This window comes from Piliocolobus tephrosceles, chromosome 5 (assembly GCF_002776525.5).
Source record: "Piliocolobus tephrosceles isolate RC106 chromosome 5, ASM277652v3, whole genome shotgun sequence".
In the NCBI taxonomy this organism is placed as follows: domain Eukaryota; kingdom Metazoa; phylum Chordata; class Mammalia; order Primates; family Cercopithecidae; genus Piliocolobus; species Piliocolobus tephrosceles.
This window is the reverse complement of record NC_045438.1, coordinates 5,737,937-5,765,069: the sequence shown is the minus strand read 5'-3', so window position 1 is coordinate 5,765,069 and position 27,133 is coordinate 5,737,937. Positions and strand designations below refer to the sequence as shown.

The window sequence follows — 27,133 nt, the reverse complement described above, 5'->3', positions numbered from 1 at the left end:
GGGAAAGTCAAAGTACATCAAAATGGTTATTACTAGGGTAGGAGGAAAGGAACACGTACAAACTTTATTTTTTGTCTTCCCACCTTATACTTTGTTCTTACATGTGAGGCAATGCTGGAAGTGTAGCTCACTTACACCTCGCGTTGTCCCTGCTTTGTTGTTACCCAGAATTGAGGCCCCTATATGTTATATGGTTCCAGAACATTAGCATCAAGGCTGTTAGGAGAAAAACAACTCCATGCATAAATACTACTTGTATGAATTCATTTTCACACTGCTATAAAAAAAACTACCTGAGACTTGGAAATTCATAAGTAGGTTCAATTGACTCACAGTTCCGCATGGCTTGGGAGGCTTCAGGAAACTCACAATCATGGCGGAAGGCAAAGGGGAAGCAAGGCACGTATTACACGGTGGTGAAAGAGAGAGTGGTGAGGGGCGGGGGAACCGCCACACTTGTAATCCATCAGATTTCACTAGAACTCACTATCACGAGAACAGTAAGGGGATGTTCACTCCCATGATTCAATCACCTCCCACCAGGCCCCTCCTCTGACACATGGGGATTACATTTCAAGATGAGAATTGGGTGGGGATTCAGAGCCAAACCATACCACTACTCCTTTAGCCAAGGCACCTTGGGTCAGAGAAGTTAACTGCTAACTTTGAAGTCTACACAAAATTGACTGCAATATAAACATGATCTTGAGGAATCATACGCTCTTACATCTGGAAGGAATCTCATAGATCATTTTACCCAACTCCCTCGTTTTATAGATGGGGAAGCTCTTAGATCCAGAGAGATTGTTTCTTACCCAAATTTATATGACAAATTCATTGTAAAGACCTGTAACCTAGCCTTACAATCCCCCGGTCCAGTGTTTTTAGAACTGTACCATATTACCACTCTTTTGGATTAATTCATTCACTCAGAGAGTTAATATTTTCTGAGTGCCTAGTCTGCTTAGGTACTGCCTTACGTGCCAACATACAACAGTAAACAAAATTTCTACCCTCATGGAACTCACATTCTACTAGAGGGAGAAAGAGTATAAACATAATAAATAGTGTCATTTTAAAGTAGCATGGGAAAAATAAAATGAGTTAAAGAGGATAGGTAGTGCTAGGAGTGGTTGTAATTTTAAGTAGGGTGGTCTAGTGGGGGTAACCCCATTGAGAAGGTGACCTTTGAGGAAAGACTTGAAGGAAGTGAGGGGCTGACACATATGGGTATGGGAGGAACAGCATTCCAGACAGAGGGAACAGCAAGTACAAAGACCTTAGGAGGAAATCCTGCCTTGCATGCTTGAGGAACAGCAAAGAGGCTAGTATGGCTGGAGTAATGGAATAGAAGAGAGACCTGAGTGAGCACACTCAGCCTCCTCGCCATGTGATGGTCTGTGCTACCTCAGTACTCTGCAGAGTCCCCACATGCAAGAAGGTCCCACCAAATGTCCCCCTTGACCTTGGAATTCCAATACTCCAGAACTGTAAGAAATAAAATTACCCAGTTTCGGGTATTCTGTTATAAGCTTAGTCCACAAAATGGACTAAGACACAGAAAGAAGAGCTGTGAGGATGAGGATCAGGAAGCCAGATTCTAGGACCTATATTATAAATACACAGTTTTAATCTGAGATGAGGATGGGGCAGTTATGAGCAAAGGAGTGATATGGACTGGTTTACATTGTAACAGAACCACTCTGGCTTCTGTGTTGACTCAGAGTAGATTGTAGGCCAGGGAACTGAGTTAGGCTGGAAAGTATTACTAAGATTCACTACCCTTGAAGAGATATCTATTCAGAGTACACAAAACTAAAATTTTATATGGCTTTTTGTGCTTGTGACTGGTAAAGTCTTTGAGATACCTGAGTAAATGAAACATTAGCCACATGAACTGTTTAATAATTAAAATTAAGCATGAAATAGGGAATTCTCAACACTGAGCTTCTGACAGTATGATTGCCTAGAAAACTCACAGGTACAGAAAAGTAAAAATAAATATCAAAATAATTTTTAAAGGCTGATAGTATTAGTAAATAGCAACTACTAATTTGCATTACCTGCAGAAGAAACTAAGAATACAAATAAGATGAATCTCTAAGGGACATACTTCATTAGCAATAAAGATGAACAGAGAATAGCAATGCTTTATAAGATGATATATGAATTTAATTATCAGTAAATAATGTTGATATGGAGTTTACAAAACATGCTGATCATTATTTCATGTCATCTGAATTATCTTATAAGCTTATGTATCTTGCAAATGACTAAGGCTGGGTTTATTACTTCTGGTTCCAGATCCTATGATGGCTATAATAGTCAGTTCTCACGCTCTGCTATGAAGAAATAACTGAGACTGGGTAATTTGTAAAGGAAAGAGTTTTAATTGACTCATAGTTCTGCATGGGTGAGAAGGCCTCAGGAAACTAACAATCAAGGCAGAAGAGGAAGCAAACATATCCTTTTTTTTGACATGGCTGCAGGAAGAAGACCGAGTGCCCAGCGAAGAAGGAAGCCCCTTTTGAAACCATCAGATCTCATAAGAACTCACTATCACAAGGACAGGATGGGAAAAATCGGCCCCGTGATTCAATTATCTCCACCTGGTCCCTCCCATGACACATGGGGATTATGGGAACTACAATTCAAGATGACATTTGGGTGGGGACACGGCCAAACCATATCAGTGGCTCACACCGTTTGCCTACCTGCAGAGCTTAAAACACAGTTGGTCTATAACATCTTTAACTACCAATTAAAAACGAAACACTAAAAGAAAGTCAGTTTGTCTCATGAGAATTTTCCACAATTTCAGTTAAGGGACTTGCTGTGTTCTGTTAAGTATGTGTTATGGTCAAAATGAAATTAGAGATCCACTAAAAAATGCTTAATAATGCACATGTGGGTATGACAAAGATTTGCAGATGTGTTTCCTTGATTACGAGAGCCATCTCCAGTATCAAAGTAACACTCTTGAGCATTCTGAAGCATGTAGGGTTTATTTACAGTGATACATAAGGTTTGAAAAGGATGCTTTACCGAAAGTTTTGTTAATAAAATAGGAATGCAAATAAAGAGGTACTACATTTACTAGATTGCAATTGGCAACCAAAAGTAACCTTTTTCTAACGTAAACCTTGTTATGTTTGTTGCTTTGCTGCATCTCATTTCTTTTGGTAGGTTGTTTTTATTATTCTGTTAGGAGAAAAAACTTAATTTTGCTTGATTTTCTTTGATCTAGGAGTCATTTAAAGATGTAATGCCATCTTCCTTGCCCAATTTGATTCTGTCTTCCTCACTTATTTCGGTCAACAGAACTTCATCTTTCCAGTTCTTGTAGCCAAAAGTCAGCCTTGACTCCCCCCTTAGGACTTATGCACTAGCTGTTTCCTCTGGCAGCTCTTTCCTTATAACAAATCATTATAATTCCTCTGAACTGAGGCGATCCAAAAAAAATGAGCAACTTATAATTGCAAAGTTACTTTATGTATTTTATTTGATTCTCATCATAGTTAGGAGACTCCACTTTTTTCCTTAAAGTTTAAAAGAATGCCTGAAATCAACCCTTAATACCGTAAACACGTAATGAGTACCAAAGTGTTCCTCTGCCATAGGTAAGCAGCACTCCTCAATAAAAGATCAAGGTGCCTTCTGGTCCATGGGACATCACCATTTCAACAAGAGAAAACTTCAGAGACTTCATTAGGAAGCTTTCGTTTAAAAAGTGTTCCTCCCACTATACAAGTGAAACCAGCTTTAATACAGAGAAATCAAAACAAAGAAAAATACAGAAAAGTGGGGAACACCTTTTGCGTATTTTCTTAAAAGTTTCCATTTTTTCGACTTAGCACAATATTATAATAAAGGCACATGGGATCCTTTATTATTGTTACTACAGTTGTTTAATATTCTTTTCATAAAGTTAACCATGTTTATTTAGCCATTTTCTTAGCTTTTGCCATCATGGTACTTTGAAAATTTTCTTTGTAATTGCTGCAATGACCTTGGAGATCACAGATGCATGCTACTTGCTCAAGTTTATTCTTGGAAGTGGTATTACCAAATTAAAAGTTCTCAATATTTCTCGGGGTACTGCAGTTTTTACATTGCATATTAAAACTGTTATTACTGAGATCGACATTCCTCTCGACTGTACATTCACAAATACACAGTCACGGACATCTTGAGATCTATAAAACGTCAAGCCGCGATCATTTCACAAATTCACAAGTTAAGCCTAAAGATCTGAACCGAGAAGCCGGACCTACGGTCTACTTCTCCCCCCCGAATCCACCCCGACTTATTAAGCAGTTAGACCGACCCTTCCGTGCTCATTCAAGGCAGTGCAGAGCTTTTGTTCCCCCGCCCAGTGGAATCTACCCTGGTCCCAGCCCCTCGTCCAACTCCCGTGGGACGCCAAGCAATACGAAGTTGAAGAAGCGCAGAAATCTCCTGGCCCCCACTAGTCCACACTAGGTAGCAAGATCGCAGCACCTACGCCACAGGGTCAAATCGGAAACCAGAAAAGGTGAAGGCACCCGACGCCCCTAGCCCTGTCTCGGCCACCAGCGACGCTATCTTTCCCTGGCGCACGATGCGGCCTTTCAGCCCAGACTCATCGAGCGAGGATGCCGCGCTGAGAAGCTTCTAAGGCTCAGGGCCTGCAAAGCCCAGGAGCCGGCTGTAGGTGTCCTTAGCAAATGCCAGATCGCGCGCACCGTCCCAGCAAGTCCCGAGCGAGTGTGGGACAGGCAGCAAATCAGTGCCCCCCTGGCCAGGCAGAACTAGTCGAACTTGGAAGTAGGGAGCAGGCGGAGGCCGGCGCTTAACTGTAGCTAAGCAGGCCGGGTCTGGCTTTGGGCCCTGGGCCTTCCAGCCGGGGACTCTGCGCCTGCGCCCGCCTGGCCGCCGCCCGCTCTCCCGGCGCCGCAGCTGTCTGGGCTGCTGCGCGCCGCCTAGGTGTCTGGGCAATCCATGGGCAAGAGCAAGGGCCACGATGACAGATTACGGCGAGGAGCAGCGCAACGAGCTGGAGGCTCTGGAGTCCATCTACCCTGACTCCTTCACAGGTGACTTCCGCGGCCGCAAGCCTGCAGCCGCCCCGAGGTGGAGTGGGACGGGCAGGAGCCGCCGCAGCTCTGGGCCTCCTAGGCTGGGGTGGAGAAGGGGACCGTGAGGCCGCGCGGCCACCTTGCCCTCCACTCTTCTCAAGTTCTTCAGTCACTTACCAGCAACCCAGTGACTTTTCCCCCCTTCTCTGCTTGTTGCCTGAAATCTAAAAGTCCGGGTGATGCTGGAAGGTGTCAGGCCTGAAAATTGAGTCGGGATTACTTTGGTTTCTGTGTAACCTGCAGCAACCTGAGATTTCTAATACGTTAAGAGAAAAGATGCTCCGAGTGAGATTCGTTTTTCCACAGCCGCAAGGATGTTAGTTTTCACATTTTCACCTTTCTTAAGGTAGAAAGTGTTTTTCATACGATGCTGTTTTAGTTTATGGGATTCAGAATACTGTTCTCAGTTACTCAGATAGGTTTTGAGAGTAGTGTAGTCCCTGAAGTCTGCCGGGTTTCTTTTCTTATGGAAAAAAAAAAAAAATCTGGCGTTCAGCAGAATGCCTGATGGATAACGTGGCCCAAAGTTCCGTTCCGCTATAAATTCGTAGGTTGTTAGATTGGAAGGGAGATTAGACATCATCTAGCCTGGGGGTCCTGCTACAAGCCAAGGTCTTGGGGGCTGAGGAAAGCTAAGTGACTGTCCGCCAGCGAGTTCGCGGCAGGGCTGGTACTCAGAGTTACGTCCGGAACGCTTGCCTGTTCTTTCACCTTCCAGACATGTGGGACTTGGGATTCAGCTCCAGCTGAGAATGGGGAGAGCCGAAGATTACTTGATAGGTTGGGCTAATGTAAAATATTATAATGAGAAGTTCATTAGGTATAATTTAGAGGATGAGATTTCTCTATTAAGCCATACTTCGGTTGATTATAAACATGCTACATAACTATATCAATATGGCTCCTCTGAGATTTGAGAAGCGGCCAAATAAAGCCAATATGAGTGAGTAGAAACTAGGTGTGTGCATTTACATTCACCATCCTTTCCTTTGAGTGTTGCCTATCGTTGATAGTCAGAATTTATAGTGGAAGGTGTATTACTTTAACTCATAAACTCCAACCCCTCTCCCTTTCATCGTTTAGCTTAGTTTTCTTGGTTCCACCTTTTGATCACTGCTTGCAATGGTAGCAAATTTTGTTCTGCTTTGCCAACAGGCAGATGTCTCTCAGCTATCCCTGTATAGCTCCAGTCCTGTTCATGTTCTCTCTCACCAGCAGTACCTCTGTGCTGTGAGGATGTTAAGGGGATGAGTGAAGAGGGGTTTGAGAGTGTCATGAACTGGGTGAGTGTGTATGGAGTCTGGCTCCCTTCTCTATCCTTGCTTATATGTCTGTGTCTAAAATAGAATATAGGGTCAGTTGTTGGATATATTCTTAATCATGTTTGGTCATTTCCAGAACTTTGGAAATATAATACATATGAACACTGTAGGCAGAGTCAAGAAAGCAGGATACGCTGTTCTTTTCATTTCTTTGGACATAAGCTATCGCTCACTGAATCCTATGCATATAAGCATTTATAAAACTGATATTTAACCCTGAAATAATCTTGTAGGTGTTTCAAATTGTACTAGGCCCTGACAGCTCTGGTATAGTTCACTATGTGAAATTCTTATCAGATGCCCAAGTGCTTGAGGATTCTGAGCCAGGGTAATAAAAGACAATTTATGAATCTTTTGATGCATTCAGGTATTCTGCACTATCAGATAAGCCATCTGTCTCTAACTCCTGTCAACATTTCTACAAGCTTTGCAATAAATAAATTAAAATGAGATGTCTTTATTTATAATTCTTAGGGAACGTTGCCTTCCTAGTGATCACGTTCTTTATGAAACCTCTTGGGGAAAAGGCAGAGGATTTTGAAATAAAATGTTTCCATGTCTGATCTTTTAAAATCTTGGAGATTTGCAAGATTTGCTGTTTTAAAGCCTTCTTTTGTATTTATGATTCCATACTTTTGTATTCTCATGCCAGATTTAAGAAAGAGATCTTGCTTGTGTCAGTTGGCCAAGGAACACTAAATGAGAGTTTTGTAACTTCATTTTGAATCACATTTAATTATTAAATTTGGTTAATACTCAATGCTATTGATGAAGGAAATATCCTTTTTTTTTTAATGGATGACTGAGTGCCTGACAAAGAAGATTTGTTAAGTACACGTGACCCCATGTGGATGCTGAAGAGGCACAGTCCAGCCCGTAGATCTAGGCACATAGATTTAGCGTAACCTCAGAATTAATTGCTTTGACTATTTGCAAAGTACTTTTGGTCCAGTGTTGCATTTGTTGTGATGATAACAAATCATAATACAATTTCTTCTTTTTGCCTATTCTGTAGCTTGATTGCACATTGATCCAACCCTCCTAACAACTAGTCTTCCAAAATATAAATGGACTCTCCTGATACCACATTCTCCTTCAGTAGTTCTTCACTTGACAAGGTCCTGCTAAGGTAGTAGAATTTGGTTATTTCAATTTATGTATTGAAATCTCTGGCTGTGGGGAGTTTTATTGAAACAAATTTGTTGGCATCAGGTTAACCAAAAGCCGAGTTTCCTTAATTCTGTTTGCCTTACAAAGAGGAGTACATAATCCTGTATTTCTTTGTCAGTACCTCTAAGCAGCAGCCGTTCACATTTGACAGTTATAATTGTATCTTGAGATAGGTAAGAAGTCATCTTGTAAAAGCAGTTTGTTCTAAGTCATACTTTTTGAAAGGTCAGACACTCCCTAACAACCAGAGGTACTTATTTTAATATGGTCTCTCTCATATTTTGTGGAAACTAAAGGTAATTTGTGTATCTCTTAATGTACCTTTTAGCTGCTACCTCTTTATCCCTGTTTTTGACAAATCTTTAATTCTGTCAGTTTCACCACCATCTGTCCCCTAACGTCTCTCTGCCCTTCCTCTATGGCCAACAGCTAACTTTCTTCCTTCCTTTCTTTCCTTCCTTTCCTTCCTTTCCTTCCTTCCCTTCCTTCCCTTCCTTCCCTCCTTCCTTCCTTCCTTCCTCTCTCTCTCTTTTTTTCTTTCTTTCTTTCTTTTTTCTTTTTTTCCTTTCTCTCTCTCTCTCCTTCCTTCCTTGCTTCCTTCCTTTCTTCCCCTTTCCTTTCCTTACCCTTTCCTTTCCTTACCCTTTTCTTTCCTTCTCCTCTCCCCTCCCCTCCCCTCCCCTCTCCCCCTCTCCCTTCTCCCTCTCCTTTTTGAGACAAGGTCTCACTCTGTCACCCAGGCTGAAGCACAGTGCCCCAGTCAGCTCACTGGAGCCATGGACCTCTGGACTCAAGTGATCTTCCCACCTCAGCCTCCAGAGTAGCTGGGATTACAGGCTTGCAGTACCACGCCTGGCTAATTTTTGCATTTTTTGTATCAGCAGAGGTCTTGCTCTGTTGCCCAGGCTAGTCTTGAACTCTTGGCCTCAAGGAAGTCTCCCGCCTCCGACTCCTAAAGGGCTGGGATTATAGGCATGAGCCACTGCACCTGGCCCAGCTCTTTTTCTCAATTTTTTTCTTTTTTTTTTTTTTTTTGAGAGAGTCTCCCTTTGTCACCCAGGCTAGAGTACAGTGGTATCATCTTGGGTCACTGCAACTGCCACCTCCCAGGTTCAAGCAATTCTCCTGCCTCACCCTCCCAAGTGGTCGGGATTACAGATATGTGCCACCATGCCTGGCTAATTTTTGTATTTTTAGTAGAGACTGGGGTCTCGCTATGTTCCCAGGCTGGTCTTGAACTCCTGGCCTCAAGTGATCCACCCACTTCAGCCTCCCAAAGTGCTAGGATTGAGTCATCATGTGCTAGCATGAGTCACCGTGCCCGGCCCTCAAAAGTATTTTGAATTACTTACAGTGGTAGAAGTCTGGCATCCTTATTGAAGACTAGTCTTTCTTCTATTTACCCTAACTCACAGTAATGCATGGTAATGGGATTAGTCTTTTATCAGAATTTAGGAATTATCTATTTCTGTGAATTCAATTAAGTAACTTTCCCATCCTTATTTTAGTTACTGCCCAACTTTGAAATATCCCTTTTTCTGTTTTTAAAAAATACTTATTTTAATAAGATCAGATTCAGCTGTGACAGAAAACCCCCAATAACATTGGGTTTTAAAAAGGTAAAAACTTATTTTGCTCTTGCTTACATGCTCTTGCACATGCAAGAGAGTTTCTTTGTGGCAGCTCTATTTCAAGAACTCCTCAGGGACCCATCTTCTAATGTAACTCTCTGTCATCCCTAAGATGTAGTCTTACACTCATGGCCAAGATGGTAACATTCCCTTTCCAGGAAGTAGGATGAATAAAGGAAGGAAGAAGAACAGAGAGAAGTGAGAGAAGGCAAGTTTCTTAAGGAAATTTCCTGGAAACTGTCAGAGGGCATATCTACTTCGATCTTTTTAGTGGGAACTTGATCATTTGGTGAGGGCTAGCTGGAAATGAAACTGGGAAATGTAGTCTTTATTCTGGGTAGTCAGTATGCTGAGTTAAAAGTGGCATAACTTAAATAAGGGGAGAGTGGATATTGGGGGACTTTTAGCAGTACTTCCCAACATCTTTTTTCTTTGCTGTACTTGCTTCACGTTTTTGCTCTCTAGTGGCAACTTTATGTAGTGTCCTTAGACAAACCACTTAGCCTCTCCAAGCCTTAGTCTCTGTATCAGTTTAATGAGAAATAATGTGAGTGGAAATACCTTATACCTTATAATTGTAAAACAAACATATGATACTCTTTACTAGAAATACCATCTTAATTGATTTTTCCAGTAATGTGGCTTCATAATTTCTTGTGTCTTTCAACTAATGATTTTGATTTCCACTTTTTTTTAGCTCCACATGGGCATTGCCACACCTTGAAAATGCCAACTCTAACATTTTGGCCCCTGAAAATTACTCCTTCCCATAACCTTACACTGTAGTTCTTTTGTTCCCATGCTCTTTATTGAACATGCATCTCATGATTTCTCATGACTTGGTAGTTCAGCAGTTTCTTTCTGGTCCATCTTGCCTCCCTCTTCTTTCTGGCTCCCCAGGTCTGGCAGTTCACTGATATTCTTGCTAACATTCCCATATTTTTTGGTTTCCTCATTTACCAGATATTTACTATATGCATTTTTTTAGGATCTCAGCTTGGGGAACAGACATCAGATACATTTAGGGAGAGGGGATGGTCTGAGTTGTTTTGGAAAATTTAGGTGTAATGACAAGTTAACAAGTAAATGAGACTAGGGAAAGGGTATTGCAGCCTGGGACGCACATATGCAGAAGTAGGACTCTGAGGGATCAGACTGTGTTCAAAGGACAAGTTATTTGGGTATTAGAACATGAAGTGAGAAGTGAGAGTCGTGGAAAATGAGACTTGACCAATAAGCAGGGGCCACATCACAGAGGGCTTTTTCAGGGACTTAGATGTGATCTGACAGGGCAAGAGTTCATTGCCCATTTTATTCCCACACAGACCATACAGTGCATATTGTAGGCACTGCCACATCAGACTCAGATTCTAATAGGTGGGGTGACTTCACAAATAAAATAGACTTTGAGTTACGTGTGTATTTTTTAGTGTGCTGGCTGTGGTTCTACCCCTTTGTCACAGCTCATTCCAACACACTGTGTATGGATAGGGAACTGCTGCCGTAAGCAGGTAACAATGTGATGAAATCTGCCTGCTAGGAAACTGACAAGAGACAGTGGGCAGGATGGAGTAGAATGAGGAGAATCATTCTTCACCTGCTCTTGAAACTCACTTCCCTTGATTTTCATAACACTGTTCCCTCTTGGGTTTGTTTTTACTTCCTCTGACTTTGTTCTCCAAATTGAGGATTCCTTACAAAGCTTATGGTGGCTTTTTTTCTTTGTGTTACATTTCTGATGATCTCATTTAGTCTAATGGCTTTAACTGTCACCTCTGTGTAGATGATCCCAAATTGAATTAAAGCCCAGCTCTCTTTACCACCATTCGCCCATTTCTGATTGCATGTTCAACACTTCTAACTCAGTCCTAAAGTGTCCCTAAAATATATCATGTCTGATTTTTTTGTTATTACTCATTTTTGTTAGTGGCATCACATTCTCAGCCTGCAGCCTGCCAACTTAAAATATCATCACCACCGTTTCCCACTATTCCCATTGCTGCTGTCCTAGTTCAGGACCTCATTACCTTTGCCTGGATTATCGCAATAGTGACCTAGTTTCATACTGCCTGTAGTCGTTTCCCTCCTTTCATTTTATGCACTGTTGTTAGATTTGTCTTCCTATGTTTTGAGAACAATTCTGATCAGATTATTGCTAAAAAAAAAGATTGTGTACAACTAAACTTTCAACTGTATTTTCACCTAGTTTTCTTCGCTCACATAAAAGTTCAGCAAACTGAATAATTTCTTATTCCTTATATATATCTTTAGCTTTCCCACCATTAGGCCCTTGCTTCCATGGTGCCCTCAAGTGCATTTCCCTTCTCTATCTCTGCTTGCCAATATGCCACTCATGATTCACAGCCTAGCTCAAATGACTTCCTTGGAATTTCTCAGCTGGAAATATGTTTTCTTTTTAAATGATGCTCTATATAGTTTATTCTGTTTGTTCAGTTACTACCTGATATCCTTGGACAAATTATTTAAAAGCGCTGTATCTCAGTTTTCACATCTGTAAAATTGGGATGATAGTATATTTAATTCTTATTATTATTATTATGTTTTTTGAGACAGAGTCTCGCTCTGTCACCCAGGCTGGGGTGCAGTGGCCAGATCTCAGCTCACTGCAAGCTCCGCCTCCCGGGTTCCCGCCATTCTCCTGCCTCAGCCTCCCGAGTAGCTGGGACTACAGGCGCCGCCACCTCGCCCGGCTAGTTTTTTGTATTTTTTTAGTAGAGACGGGGTTTCACCGTGTTAGCCAGGATGGTCTCCATCTCCTGACCTCGTGATCCGTCCGTCTCGGCCTCCCAGAGTGCCGGGATTACAGGCTTGAGCCACTGCGCCTGGCCACATTTAATTATTTTTAAGACATATTTTACATTTAACATCTCTGAAATATGGACTCGTCTTATAATCAGTTACATGTCGGTTTCGTTTGCAGCTTATTTTTCTTTCTTAGTGGTACGTAAAGTGTATCTCATACTTGATGGCATTGAAATTTAGTGAATCACAGTAATAGTATAAATCATGGTCCTGTGCTAGAAGTACAGGATTTTCGTGTAAATGCATAGCGTAGCACAAGCACAAAGTGATGCTCACTAAATGTTACCTGTTGTAACTGAGTATTGGTTACCCCTGACCTATAGCCTCAGGGAGTTCTAGAAAGTGGTAATAAGTTGGAATGTCATTGGGCTGATCCCTTATTTCTATAGTTGCAGTGTTTACATTTCATGACTTGCTAAAGTTGGTCATGAAAGGAAATAAGAATGAAATACATCAACTATATTTTGCATGTATTTGTTAAAATATAGACGAGGCCAACCGTATTATGGCTCTATTATAATAACCTTTCAGTGGGTTGAAACTTTTTTCAGCATGGGCTGGACTACCCAAGACCTATTAAAATATGAATCTCCTGAGTCTTTTATCTAACACTTTTCTAGTAATCACAGGTGTTCATCATTTCTTAAAGTACCTTAAATTCAATGAAAATGAAGACATCTATCTTGAAAATAATTGGTTTGCGGTTTTTTATTTATCTTTTTTTTTTTTTTTTTTTTTTGAGGCAGAATCTTGCTCTGTCGCCCAGGCTGCAGTGCAGTGGCACAATCTTGGCTCATTGCAGCCTCTGCCTCCCAAGTTCAATAAATTCTTGTGCCTCAGCCTCTGGAGTAGCTGGGATTACAGGCATGCGCCACCATGCCTGGCTATTTTTTGTGTTTTTAATAGCAATGAGGTTTCACCATGTTGGCCAGGTTGGTCTCGAACTCCTGGCTTCAAGTGATCCGCCCACCTCGGCCTCCCAAAGTGCTGGGATTATAGGCATGAGCCTCTGTGCCCAGCCAGAAAATACTGTTGATAGTATATATTTATAATGGCTTTAGAAAGTTCCCAGGTAGGAAAAGTTGAAGAGTTTCCATGATTGCTTCTTCAGGGATCTATTACTCTTTCATTTCTGAAAAAGCCTGCAGAGCTGCTGCCAACCTTAACAGGTACCAGTGCTTCCTGGACAAGGAATGAGGCATAGGCTTTTCTCATAGGCTTAGCAGCCATCCCTGGTGGCTTGAAGTTTCCTTGTTTACTTTTCAGATGGTTCTGAGTACAAGTTCTCTTCGTTGATGTTTTTCCTCCTTTCGTTCTATTCATTTAGTTCTTTTATTGGGGCAATATTGAGTTTCTAGATACTGCCAGATACTGATCTAGGGGCTCTCATAGAGTTGTTACAGCGTTCTTGTTGGGGAATAGATAATAAACAGAGATGAGTATTAGATAGACAATAGGCTATAAAATGACATACAAAACTTTGTTATTTATATAAATGTTGCTTTACATGTTTCGTCTTGCTGAGTAAATTACATGCAATCTGATGTTTACATTCATAGCTATTTGATTTATAATTCTGTGAAAGATGGTAGAGGCTTAGTAAGCATGTGTGAAAGAAAGTTTGGTTTCAGAGATGATGTGGTAGAGAATGACAGCAAGAAGACACTAATTTTAACAAATCAGTATTTACTGTTTGTCATGGAGATTCTGAGTTATATCTCACAATATATAAGTATAAAAATCAGTGAAACATGAATATCAGTGGGTAGTTTCAGGTGGGAAACATGAAACTCTTTGCCATTATGTTTGGGATTTTTTTAAGAATGTGATTTTCCATGTATAGGTGGAGATTTTAAAATAAAAGGTAAACTACTTAATTATTTTAGTTGTCTTGGTAAAACTCCAAGAGGGTTATCTACCATAGTTATTTCTTTCCAGATTAAAGACAACCCTGCATTTAAATAGAAAGTTGATGGTAATTTTATCATTTCAGTGTTCTGTTTAGTCTGTATTTCTGGAAATGGAAATATAGCCTAGGGACCAGTTTCCAGGAGGGATAATTTGCTAATAAGGAAAAGTATCTGCCTTAGAAGGCATTTCAATAACTTCTGTGTGTATTTTCTTGCAGTATTATCAGAAAATCCACCCAGCTTCACCATCACTGTGACATCTGAGGCTGGAGAAAATGATGAAAGTAAGTCTCATAAAAAATACTTGTGGTTTTTCTAAGCTTCTCAGGAATTTCATTCATTCTGTAGGCATTATGCTGGATATTGCCAGTGTGGAGGTGCTAAGGGGCTGTTACGAATCTACTATGAATGTTGTATATTTCTAGTCAGAATTTACTGTGTGAACATGATTTCTAGGGAAATAGAGAGGAAATTAATGAAATATAGTCTGGCACAATAAGCTTAGTTTTTAAAAGTGAAATAATAATAATTTGCCACAATGATAAACTTTATTTTTTTAATTTACTTTTTAATTTTTTGGTGAGAACATTTAATATCTAATCTCTTGGCAATGTTTAAGTATACAGTACATTATTGTTAGCTGTAGTAACAATGCACTACAGTAGATCTGAAGTTACTCATCTTGTCTTAAACCTTTTATCCTGTAACTAGTATCTCCCCATCCCTAATATCAGTTATAAAATATCTTCTTTCATGTATGATTTTATTTATTTTAGTCTTCTCCCTTTTTTCTAGTCTAGCTTTTTTGTTAGACCTTTCCTGTTGTTTTTCTAATGTATTTCATTTATTTCTGTTCTGATCTTTATTATTTTCTTCCTTGTGATGATTTCATGCCATTTTTTCTTTTTCTAGTTCTTTGAGGGGCATGTTAAATTGTTTCTTCAGAACTTTATTTTTATTTGATGTAGGCATTTATTGCTATTAACTTTCCTCTTAGAACAACTTTTGCTTCAACCCATAAGTTTTGGTATGATGTGTTTCCATTTTCTTTTTTTTTTTTTTCTTGTTTTAAAATTTTTAAAATTTTAAATATTTTTTAGAGACAAGGGTCCCACTCCGTTGCCCAGGCTAGAGTGCCATGGTGCTCTGTTAGCTCACTGCAGCCTCCAACTCCTGAGTTCAAGCAGTTCTCCCACCTTCAGCCTCCCAAATAGCAAGGACTACAGACACATGCTACCATTCCCAGCTCAATTTTTTAATTTTTTGTAGGCACGAGGTCTCACTCTGTTGCCCAGGCTGGTCTTGAACTTCTGACTTGCAATGATCCTTCTACTTTGACTGTCCAAAGTACTGAGATTACAGGCATGAACACCAGCACCTGGCCATGTTCCATTTTCCTTTGTCTCAAGATATTTTTAAAATTCCCTTTAAATTTCTTCTTTAATGCATTGATTATTTAAAGTCTGGGAGGTAATAGGAATGGTGAGATGTTGGCCAAAGGGTACGAAGTTTCAGTTATGCAAGATGAGTAAGTTTGGGGATCTAATGTACAACATAGTGACTGTAATTAATTATAGATAATACTGTATTGTATACTTGAAATTTACTAAAAGAGGTGATCTTAAGTGTTCTCACCACACACACACACACACACACACACAAATCATAATGATGTGAGGTGATGTTAATTAGCTTGGTTCTGATAATCATTTCACAAAATATATATGTATATCAAAACATCACATTGTACACCTTAAATATATGCAATTTTTATTTGTTGAGTGTACCTCAAGAAAGCTGGGGAAGAAATAAAATGAAAAAAAAAATCTTGTTCCAGCAATAAAACTAAAAATGTGCTAATAAAAGAAGAAAGAAAAATGCTAGAAGATACTGTTTCTTACTGACCTCTAACACATAATCTTTTGCAATTTTTGGTGTATAAAATTCCTTGTTAATATCATAACATGAAAAATAAAATATCAAACCTGCAAATTTTAAGGTGCTTTTTTTCCCCGTCCATGAAGAGCAGTATAAATTTGTATTGCTTCATCAAAATCAGTAGCTTTTAATAATATAAAATGTGAGTTACACAAAAGATGGCACTCTGGGAAAAAGATCATTGTCATAAAAAGTCTTAACAGAAAATGTTTCACACTACTGCTCAGTTGCAGACTGCCTGATGGGATTGAGAACTCAGTGGCCTGCGCTGCAGAGAGGCACCTGGCACTGACATGCCCGTAGGAGTTTTACTTCCGTACAAGTGTGAGATCCGTAAATTGACACAGTCTTAAAGAGTGAGTGAGAATATCTGATGAATTAGGTTAAAAGTTTCTCATACAACCTTTTACACTGTCGAGGTCAAAACGGTGCCATCCAGCCACTAATTAGCCCTGCTGACATTGTGTGGATTTAAATATAGATTCCAGGGCTACAGCCAGATCTTCTGCAGGTAGGAACTGGCTCTGGTAGAGGCTGAAAATCAGCATACGGTGGTAGTTTTTAAAAATGTGCTGTATTCAGTGCCTTTTGTTTATCTTAGGAACGGTTTTTAATGAGTGGCGTTTATTCATCCTCTTTCTCAGACTTGCAGTCTGGTAAATACCAATACGTGGTAAATGTGCTTCATGTGTAAGTGTGATTTTTGGTAATCCCATGATTTGTTTCACTTATCTGTTGTGGTATGTGTTGTTTACATTAGTGATTATCCATCTGGTCTCTTACTAACCTTTTTCTTCATAGGAAAATCTGTTGTGCCACTTTTTACTGATTCAACAAAGATATCTACCTCTATTTTTTAAGGTATTCACATCAAACTCTTATCTTGTGTCTTAGCTGTCCAGACTACCCTCAAGTTTACATATGGTGAAAAATACCCAGATGAAGCTCCCCTTTATGAAATATTCTCCCAGGAAAACCTAGAAGATAATGATGTCTCAGACATTTTAAAATTACTAGCATTACAGGTAAGGAAATAATAATTTTATGTTTTGTAGCAGCATTTGTTGGCCTTAAATATTACACATTAATTTCAAGAGTTAGAAAATGCTATTGTGTAAATAGTACATTGACCAAGCAGAATTCATGATACATAATCACAGAGCATCTTTATTTTTGTTACCTACTGTCTCTTTAAAATTTGAGTAATAGAATTTGTCCCAGTGCCCCTGCTTGAAACTCAGTCAGCCCCATGGCTTTTTCGCTCATGTCATGAGTGATAAAAAGTCCAATGGGTACTTTAAGTTGTAAACAGTGTTTTGATTTGGTTTTTAGAATGCCTAGTCCCATATGTAGCTACAATTTTCAACTTTTTAAAAAAATTAAAACTTCTTCCCTCTCTGACTTGTTACACTCTAGTTGCCTATAGTCTGGGAAAAGTACTAGTGATTGATTTTTTTCTCCCCTCTCTCCTCCTCCCGAAGCTTACAAACAATAGTAATGGCTTATGACCCCTTTATGAGGGGAGGCTTATGTGGAAATAAAAATGGATATTACAAAAGGTTTTACTGGATTAATTTTATTGTGGGATAGGCTACCCATAATCTGGGCTTGGCAGGTATTTAAAATATACTCTCGCCTGGGTAGAGAGTTTTCATGGGGTTCTTCAGAGTAGAGAGTAGGGAGGGGGGTACAATTCTTATACCACTATCTTAAAGTCAGAAGTCCTACCTTTATTTGTTTACTCTAAGAAGAATTGACAGAAAACATATCTCCACCTTAGACGTGACTTACGTATTCCAAAGACCAGTGGTCACCAAAATGTTGATGTTGTAAAAATATCTGGAGCTCTTGCACAATGAGGAGTGAAAGAAGATGTATCAGATAGGAATTTTTGCTGATCTTGGGCCCTATTCACCTTGTTACCTAGCATAAAGTTATGCTAATTCTAACATCTTTTTTTTTATATTTTTACTTTTTTGGAGACAGAGTCTTGCTCTGTCACCCAGGCTGCGGGGCAGTGACATGATCATGGCTCATGCAGCCTTGAACTCTGGGGCTCAAGTGATCCTTCTGCCTCAGCCTACCAAAGTGTGGGGATTACAGGCATGAATCACCTTGCCCAGCTCTCCAAACATCTTCTAAAACATTGCAGAGAACCTGGGATGGTTATGCTATATTCAGTCAGTCACACTTTAATGTAAATTATATAGTCCAAGTGAATTTTTCCATGTTTTTAATATTTTATTTGTACTCAAACTGTCTCTTTTCAAAAAGGCCGTTTTTTATTCTTTGACACCTTCCTGAGCCTCAGGTGTGTTCAGGGAATATTTGTCCTTTGTTTTTCAGAAAATAATTGTTATAATTTTCCGGTATCAAAATAATAAATTCATATTACAGAAACTCAGACGATACAAAAAATCATGAAGAAGAAGAAAATAAAGATTAGTATTAATTGTACCCACCATGTATAATTGTCTATTAACATTTTGGTGTGATCTAGTGTGAGACTTTTTTTCCTTATGCTTATATACATAGTCCCCTCTCCCACCCAAGTTAGATCATTTTATGCGTAATGTTTTATAACATCCTCTTTTTCACATAATATATGTGAGCATCTTTTCATTTCAGTTAAACATATATGAGTCATTATGTTTGGTTATTGTATAGAATCTCATTGTATGTATATGTAATTACTCTTTTTCTAAAACAATTTACAGTTGTCTCTCATTTTTGCCTGATATATAATTAACATATAATTAAGAATTAGTATATAATTCTTTCAGCATTCTTATATATCACTACTTGTAAGTCCTTAGAGCAGGTTCTTTTTTGTACTCCTAGTGCCTGGCACATAATAGACACTCAAATGTTTGTTGAATAAATGAAAAGAAAGAATTGCTGATGAGTATACTAGTTCAGTGTTTCCTGGAAATAGGATTGCTGGATTAAAGGGAATACATACTTAATAATTTCATACATACTGCTAATTTAGCCTTCAAAATGGTTGTGCCAATTTAGGATCTCACTGTAGTCATTGTGGTATCTGTTTTCCCACATCTGCTAATACCAGATATTTTCATTGGGACATAAAATGATGACAAGGTGAAAATGGAGTGTAATTATAATTTGCATTTTAAAAATACTAGTGATGTGGAACTAGTATGACTTCCGAGTTGTCCAGTTTCCATGTGAATGATTATTTTTTTGCTTTTCTATTGGAATACTTAACTTTTCTAAAAGATATCCTACTTTTATTGGATATGAAAGTTTTGTTATTGAAATGTGTCAAGCATTAGGTTGAGTGAACAAGAAAGACACCATCCCTGGTCTCATTGATTTTTTTTCTCTATTCATTGATTTTTTTTCTCTAGTGAGCAGTGTGGATTAGCAAATTGGAAATCATTCTGTATGAAAAATGCTGTGATGGAATCTTATGAAATATAAGATTATATGGGTTGACATAGACAAAGTTCTGGAGAAGCTTCCAGGAGTAGCTGAGAGCTGTAGGAAGAGTTAGCCAGGAAATAGAGTAGAAGAATTTCAGGGTAGAGGAACAAACTTGTTAAAGGATATTGAGGTGAGAGAGAGCAAGTGATTGATTATTTCTACTAGAACTTCTAGTCACACAAAATTTATTGAACTTAGGATTTGAAGTTGGTGGTGATAAGTGGCGTAACTAAAGAGGCTACTGTCTTCTTTGAAGGCTCTTCTAAACTGTTCACAAAATACGGATTTGGTCCTGATTGGTTTGCAAAGCTATGAAGGAGTTTTAAGCAAGAGACTGACTAGATCAGTTTTGTGGTGCTTCAGTTTATAAATTGATTAGTTCTCTCTGTGACTCTCTCTCTCTCTCTGTCTCTGTGTGTGTGTGTGTGTGTGTGTGTGTGTGTGTGCGTGCGTGTGTTTATGTATGTATGTATTGAGTGGTCAGGGGAGGTTGATGTTAGGTTTTAAGATCATAGCTTTTAAGAAGGCCAGTTAGGAGTTCCTTGTATTCCAAGCTGAAAATGTTGGTACTCTGGGCTAGGCTTATAACAGTGTTGATGGACAGACTTATTATGACTTTTAAGAATAGATCAGTAGCAGTGATGGAGCTTATAATGGGATGGGGATGTTCAGGCTGGGTGGGTGGTGGTGTGATTTGCGGAGACTGATAATCCAGGAATAAGTTTTGAGGAGAAGATGATGGTTTTGTGTTGAGATGACTGTGGAACATCAAGTCACTGCCCCAAAATAGTCAGTTTTAATATGGGTTTGTCACTCAGGAGAAGTTTGTTTAGTCATAGATATAGGATGGTTAGCATAGAAACACCACAGAGAAGCCCCAGTGAATTGGATTGTAGGAGCTAGCTTGAAGCCTAGTACTTAGAGGGCCCAGGAGATGCAATACCTATTCAGATGCTGCTGAGGCCAGCCCTGTCAAAGAAATGTTTAGTAATCTCTGCTTCTAGCACTGAGATTCTGGCTAGTATATTTTCAAATTATTTTTGTCTTCTTCATTGGAACCCTATCTTGTTACTTTTTTTCTGCCTTCAAATCACCAACTTCCTAATAGCCTTTTGAGTTATATCCTTTTCATGAGTTTGAGATGCTCTTATATTTGGTTTTAAACCATTTCAAATCTAAAGGAAAAAAAGGTCGATATAGATAAACTACAGTATTTCTTACATTCTTTATTATTCTATTATTTTAGAAATCACTCTGGCCTCAAAATGCAGTTCATTGTCACGGCTCCTAAAATAGTCAGAAAGATCTAAAATACTGAAAACATGCTGGAGAAAGGATGTTACTAGTTACTACAGGAAACAGTTTTCTGAATTTTACCTATATGATTATTAAACAGAATTTGCTGAAATACAGTATCTGTTTCAAGTTGGATATGGCACATTTACATGACTTTTTAAATAAGCTATTATTTATATATATGCTCACTTAAATGATCTTTTATTGAACTGTATGAACATAGGGTATAACCAAATTAGTAATCATTATAAATGTATGGACTTTTATTTTTCTGAGAGTTTATTCCTCATCATGTTTTTGCATTACATAGGCTGAAGAAAATCTTGGTATGGTGATGATTTTTACTCTAGTGACAGCTGTGCAAGAAAAATTAAATGAAATAGTAGATCAGATAAAAACTAGAAGAGAAGAAGAAAAGAAACAAAAAGAAAAAGAAGCAGAAGAAGCTGAAAAGGTTTATTTAAAAGCCTTGTTTTATTATTTCTTAAATCGGTTTTTGGTTGCTTGGTTGGGTTTTGAGGGTTTTTTTGATCAATAGCAGCATTTTTTTTTTTTTTTTTTTTTTGGAAATCACAAAAATAAATAAAAGTAAATTTTAGTAAAGTTTTACTAAAAGTAAAATTGTAGAAGTCCTTCATTTGGTTGGTGGCATAGCATGAGTAATGAATGATAATCAGTAAAAGTCAGTAAAACTCTTGCAGATAAGACCAAGAAGTATAAAGATTTCACCTATGATATAGAGCCAGGGGTGTCCAATATTTTGGCTTCCCTGAGCCACATTGGAAGAAGCATTTTCTTGGGCCATACATAAAATACACTAAAAATAGCTGATGAGCTAAAAAAAAAAAATTGCAGAAAAAAACATGTTTTAAGACAGTTTACAAATTTGTGTTGGGCCACAAATTCAAAGCTGTCCTGGGCTGCATGTGGCTCTCTGGCTGTGGGTTGGACAAGCTTGGTGTAGAGTTTAGAATTATGAATCCCCTATACTACAGTGAATTGAATAGTTACTAAATGTAAAGAAAACCTCATATTTTGAAATAAAGTGATAAAGCAATGATTTAGTATTAGAAATTGATGTGTATTCAAAACATGTCATTATTGACAGTGTATTAGTTCGTTTTCATGCTGCTGATAAAGACATACCCAAAACCGGGAACAAAAAGAAGTTTAATTGGACTTACAGTTCCACATGGCTGGGGAGGCCTCAGAATCATGGTGGGAGGTGAAAGGAGCTTCTTACATGGCGGTGGCAAGAGAAAAATGAGGAAGAAGCAAAAGCAGAAACCCCTGATAAACCCATCAGATCTCATGAGATTTATTCACTATCATGAGAATAGCACGGGAAAGACAGGCCCCCATGATTCAGTTACCTCCCCCTGGGTCCCTCGTACAACACATGGAAATTCTGGGAGATACAATTCAAGTTGAGATTTGGGTGGGGACACAGCCAAACCATATCAGCCAGCAACAACTTTTCTTCTTAACAGTGAATAGCTATGGTGGTAAATACAGTGAATACATTGCGTATTATCTTTGTTTTTTGTAATAAGTAAAAAAAATGGACTACTCCAAAGTATGTTGCCAAAACCAGTGAGAGTAGCCAGTGCAGGCAGAAATCAGTTTAAATATTTCAAAAATTCAAACATTAATTTTTCTGTTTTTCTTATAAGGGGTTATGTTTATTTACTTAGAAGATACTATTAGGATTTATTTGTTAAACTGCTGTTTCATTAATCTGGTGACTTCTTTTTTTTATTTTCTAAGCAATTATTCCATGGTACTCCAGTTACAATTGAGAATTTCTTAAATTGGAAGGCCAAGTTTGATGCAGAACTCTTGGAAATTAAAAAGAAAAGGATGAAAGAAGAAGAACAAGCAGGAAAAAATAAATTAAGTGGTATGATTCCCCTGCCATTCCTGTTCTTCCTAAACCCTCCTGTATCATTTTTTACATAGCAGGAGGATCATTTTGTCAGATTTCTGTAAGAAAATAATATACCTAGGCATCTAGGACAAAAAGAAAACATATCTACCAGATGATATTTCTCTGCTCATAATTTGTAATGAATTTTTATGGCTTATCTTTGATATAAGTATTATAATTGCTAGATCCTATGACAGAAGGACATTCAGGATCATGTCTTAGAAGTAGTAGAGTCATACCCGTTTGTTCTTCTAGTACCCTAAGGCAGAGTGGGTTTTCACGTGTTCCATTTTAACGCAGATGCGTTTCCTATGCCACTTAGCTGCTGAATACATTCAGAAATTTATTGAAATTCACAGGAAAAAGAGGTTTTCAAACTTGCTTTCTAAGTGTCGTAGTGAAAATGGAGAAAAACTATGCCATTTGAATTAAACATACTTTTTTTTTAAGGGAAACAACTATTTGAAACGGATCATAATCTTGACACATCTGATATCCAGTTCTTGGAGGATGGTAAGATGATATTAGAATTCCACATGTAGGATGCGCACAGTAGCTCAAACCTAGAACCCCAGCATTTTGGACTCCAAGGCAGGAGGACTGCTTGAGCCCAGGAGTTTGAGACCAGACCGGGCAACATAGTGAAACCCTGACTCTATTAAAAAAAAAAGAATTCCACATCTATATAATGTAGTCTCTTTAATTTTGAACCATGAAAATCAAACTGAACTTTATTTATTGTACATTTTTCCTCCCAAGGCTGTTAAAAAATACATTTTGGAGAATAAATTCTAGTGGTTGACCAATTTATACATTTGAAATGAATGTTGTAATTCTATAGCAACATATATTTTAAATTTTTTGATAACTTAAGCAATATCAAAGATAGAAATAGATAGACAATGATGATCACACTATCCTCACAAATAGTAAACCAGGTTATTGTGACTCAGGTGACCTGTTTTCTTCAAATTTCTAGTATCACAGATCTGTGAAAACTATTCCATGGTCTGTCATGGAGCTTGTAAAAACCTCATGTTTAACTTCTAGCATTCCCTCTCACCAGCCTTTCATAGGACTCTTAATGTATTTGGAGCATCTAGTCCCTTGTGCTTTTCTCCTACGACCTATCCTCTTCTCTTCCATCTATCCATCATCCATTCATTCAGAAATATTTATTGTACTGTCCTGGCCACTGAGGATATAGCAGAGTACAGTATGGGCCAGTTCTCTCCCCTTGGGAGCTTACGGCCTACATGTGTTTTCTTAAACTGGGCTCCATACTCAGTCACACCTCTGATAGCACTCTAGAGTTCTGTACTTCGTTAACCTTTTGTTGTGTCTGTCTTGCCAGTTGGGAATCCTTTAGCTTCTGGCCTTTTAGCCTTGTTCTGAATTACCTGCTGAAGAAGGTTAAGAAGCAGTATTGATATAGCTTACTGCTAAATGCTTTCTAATCTAAGCTAGGCCTTTACTGACAGGCAACATTTTAAAGGTTTTGATACCTTTTCCTTTTCTGATTTATTTTTTATTTTTATTTTTATTTTTTGAGACGGAGTCTCGCTCTGCTGCCCAGGCTGGAGTGCTGTGGCCGGATCTCAGCTCACTGCAAGCTCCGCCTCCCGGGTTTACGCCATTCTCCTGCCTCAGCCTCCCGAGTAGCTGGGACTACAGGCGCCCGCCACCTCGCCCGGCTAGTTTTTTGTAGTTTTTAGTAGAGACGAGGTTTCACCGTGTTAGCCAGGATGGTCTCGATCTCCTGACCTCGTGATCCGCCCGTCTCGGCCTCCCAAAGTGCTGGGATTACAGGCTTGAGCCACCGCGCCCGGCCTTCCTTTTCTGATTTAAATGTTTTGTCATTTTCACCTGGATTTTTGTAGTAGCTTCTTAAATTATTTCCCTAAATCTCTTCCTCCTCCTAGTGCCATTATCTATTCTATAGTCATTCCCTGTGAGATGGTATTTCTAAAACCCACATTTAATCATAAAATTTCTCTCCTTAAAATCCTTTGATGGTTTCCACTGCTTATAGGGAGAGAATGACCTACACAGTCTTTCTCAATCCGGCCTTCATCTATGTTACTTTCAGGTGTTTTTTCTCAGGAATTTCATCTTCCAGTTAGAATTATTCAAGGTCTTATATTTTCTCTCTCCCTTAGCATATACCTCTACCTAAAATTGCTTCATCCTGGCTCCTTTTCTTCTTGGTGCCTTCAAATTTATCATGAAGATATTTCAGGCTTTATGATGCCTTTGCTATGTCTCCTAGACAGAGCTGGTTATTCTTTGGCCAGGACTTAATTGTATTATCTACTTCAGACACTGAAGAGTGAAGATGTTTAATGCAGAGCCTGGGTATTGTTTCCTGTAGGCTTTAGACATTGTAACTGAAGGCATACCATTGGTTAAAAGGGGAACTGGGTGAGAATGAAGATCAAATCAAATCAATTAATTAACAAGTATGGCTGAGCTTTAACAATGCTTATCTGCCACTACTGGAAGACATAACTCCTCATACAGGTCCCATGGTCAGTGATAATCAATTTTCTATAACCAGGAGAACATACCATCCTTGTCTTCAACTTATATAAGATGCTACATTATAAATTCTAGTAACCTTTTTTTAATAACTGGATTTTTAAATTATGAACTGGAAACATGAAGTTGCTCTTAAAATTTCAGAGTCTCTACTGACCAATACAAATCACTTGTGGTATGATATGTAGTAATTGTAGTTTGGGATTTCATCACTCCTCCCTCACATGCATATTTAGAAATTTCTGTTTGGTAGTGCCAATGAGTTGTATCTTTTATTTCTGAGTATAAGACTAAAGGTGATTTTTTTTTTTTTTTTTTTTTTTTTTTGAAGCTGGAAACAACGTGGAGGTAGATGAGTCTTTGTTCCAAGAAATGGATGACTTGGAGCTGGAGGATGATGAAGATGATCCAGACTATAATCCTGCTGACCCAGAGAGTGACTCAGCTGACTAATGAACTGTCCCCATCTGCAGAGAGGCTTGACTGCCACAGCATCTGTGGCTATGCTCACAGGGCTTTGTTTTCCTTTCTTTTTTTCTAAGAAAAAATTATTTTCAGGAGAATATTCTTCTGATAGCTTTCATCATTGAACTCAATAAACTGACCTTAAAATTTCAAATATAAAATGTTCAAGGCTTCTTACTGGTGAGCACAAGGTTACGTATTTAAAATCACCTAATATTGAGAGAGATCCTGCCTATAACACCAAGACTTGAAGGTAGGCTGGTGCTGTGCACATGAGTGAGTTTATACACAGGAAATTGGAGTAACTTGGAATTTCTATGCTGGAGACTGTGGCTACTTCTGGATTTCAAGCGTTGTCTTTTATATGAAGTGTGAGAAAACTGAGGTGACTAGCACATTAAACCATCTAGATTCTAGCCCCCAGGCACACTAAATTTAAGTCTTCACAAAACCAGGAGGCCCATATTATGATCAGGAATAAAATGAAGTTTAGCCTTCGCTTTGGTCCATTTTGTATTGCCATAAAGGAATATCTGAGGCTGGGTAATTTATAAAGAAAAAGATTTATTTGGCTCACAATTCTGGATGGCCAGGAAGTTCAAGATTGGGTATCTGCACCTGGTGAGGGCCTCAGGCTGCTTCCACTCATGGTAGAAGGGGAAGGCGCACTATGTGTGTGGAGATCACATGGCCAGAGAGTGAGGGCGGAAGTGCCAGGTTTTTTTTGTTTGTTTGTTTTTGTTTTTTACAACTAGCTTTGGTGGGAATTAGTAAAGTGAGGACTCCCTTACCTCTGCTCCCCACAGGAAGGCATTAGTCTATTTATGAGGGGTCTACCTGCCATAACCCAAACACCCCACTAGCCTGCATCTCCCAACACCACCACACTGGGGATTAAATTTCAATGTGGGATTTGGAGAGGACAAATACCCAAACCATAGCAGTCTTACAGTATTTAAATTAGAATCATTTGTGGAGTTTCTAAAAGGTATACATTCCTGGGCCCCTCTCAGGTTAGATTTACGAACACTGATCCCCAATCTGAATTTTAAAACAGCAAAATCTCATACTAGTTCTACAGATGATTCTGATAGACAATCTGGATTAAGAACCACTGTCCTGTAGTTGTGAAGTCTATATATTTTGGTATTTTCTTTGCCTTTTCTCTAATTAACCAGTCTGAAGGAGTTTGAATTTTGGTGGTCGTACATTCTCTGCAAGAGAAACACATTAACATCTATGCACATAGAGTTCTTTGTAGTAATTTCGGATGATTGACTTGGTGGCTCCAGGTAGGAAAGCCAGGCTTCATGCAAGTTATTCAGTCACTACAGTTTTGGAGGACTGACTCTTAACCCCAACAGGAAATCACTTGTGCTATTTTTAATTTATAAAGCTATTATAAAGAGCTGCCTCCAGTAAAAAATACATATGCCACATACCCACAGACAGCAATATTAATCATTTATTATTGGAGTTAGACCTTATAATCAAAAAGCAAATGATTTAAGATAAAATTACCATTGAGGAGTTTAATACTTTTCAAAGA

The 27,133-nt window shown here is 38.7% G+C and overlaps 1 protein-coding gene across 2 annotated transcripts; it reads left to right on the top strand.

The window, feature by feature from the left end:
• The first annotated feature begins 4,360 nt into the window (after nt 1–4,360).
• On the top strand, nt 4,361–25,745 carry RWDD1 (RWD domain containing 1). 2 transcript variants are annotated; one of them, XM_023219025.1, is made up of 8 exons: nt 4,811–5,075; nt 7,455–7,568; nt 14,192–14,257; nt 16,806–16,936; nt 20,965–21,108; nt 22,422–22,554; nt 23,032–23,094; nt 25,451–25,745. In XM_023219025.1, the coding sequence occupies exons 5-8, from the start codon at nt 20,983–20,985 to the stop codon at nt 25,570–25,572; spliced, it is 444 nt and encodes a 147-aa protein (XP_023074793.1). In that variant the 5' UTR covers nt 4,811–5,075; nt 7,455–7,568; nt 14,192–14,257; nt 16,806–16,936; nt 20,965–20,982; the 3' UTR covers nt 25,573–25,745. The 2 variants fall into 2 exon arrangements, with proteins under 2 accessions (XP_023074792.1, XP_023074793.1); XM_023219024.2 differs by lacking the exon at nt 7,455–7,568 and having other exon boundaries at nt 4,361–5,075.
• The last annotated feature ends 1,388 nt before the right edge of the window (nt 25,746–27,133 follow it).

What these genes read in the sequence shown, in the direction of transcription:
- RWDD1 (XM_023219024.2), top strand. Translation starts at nt 5,003, where the DNA reads ATGACAGATTACGGCGAGGAGCAGCGCAACGAGCTGGAGGCTCTGGAG. An exon ending in TAAAATTACTAGCATTACAG is followed by an intron (nt 16,937 to 20,964) that starts GTAAGGAAATAA and finishes TGCATTACATAG; the next exon opens with GCTGAAGAAAATCTTGGTAT. An exon ending in AAGCAGAAGAAGCTGAAAAG is followed by an intron (nt 21,109 to 22,421) that starts GTTTATTTAAAA and finishes TTATTTTCTAAG; the next exon opens with CAATTATTCCATGGTACTCC.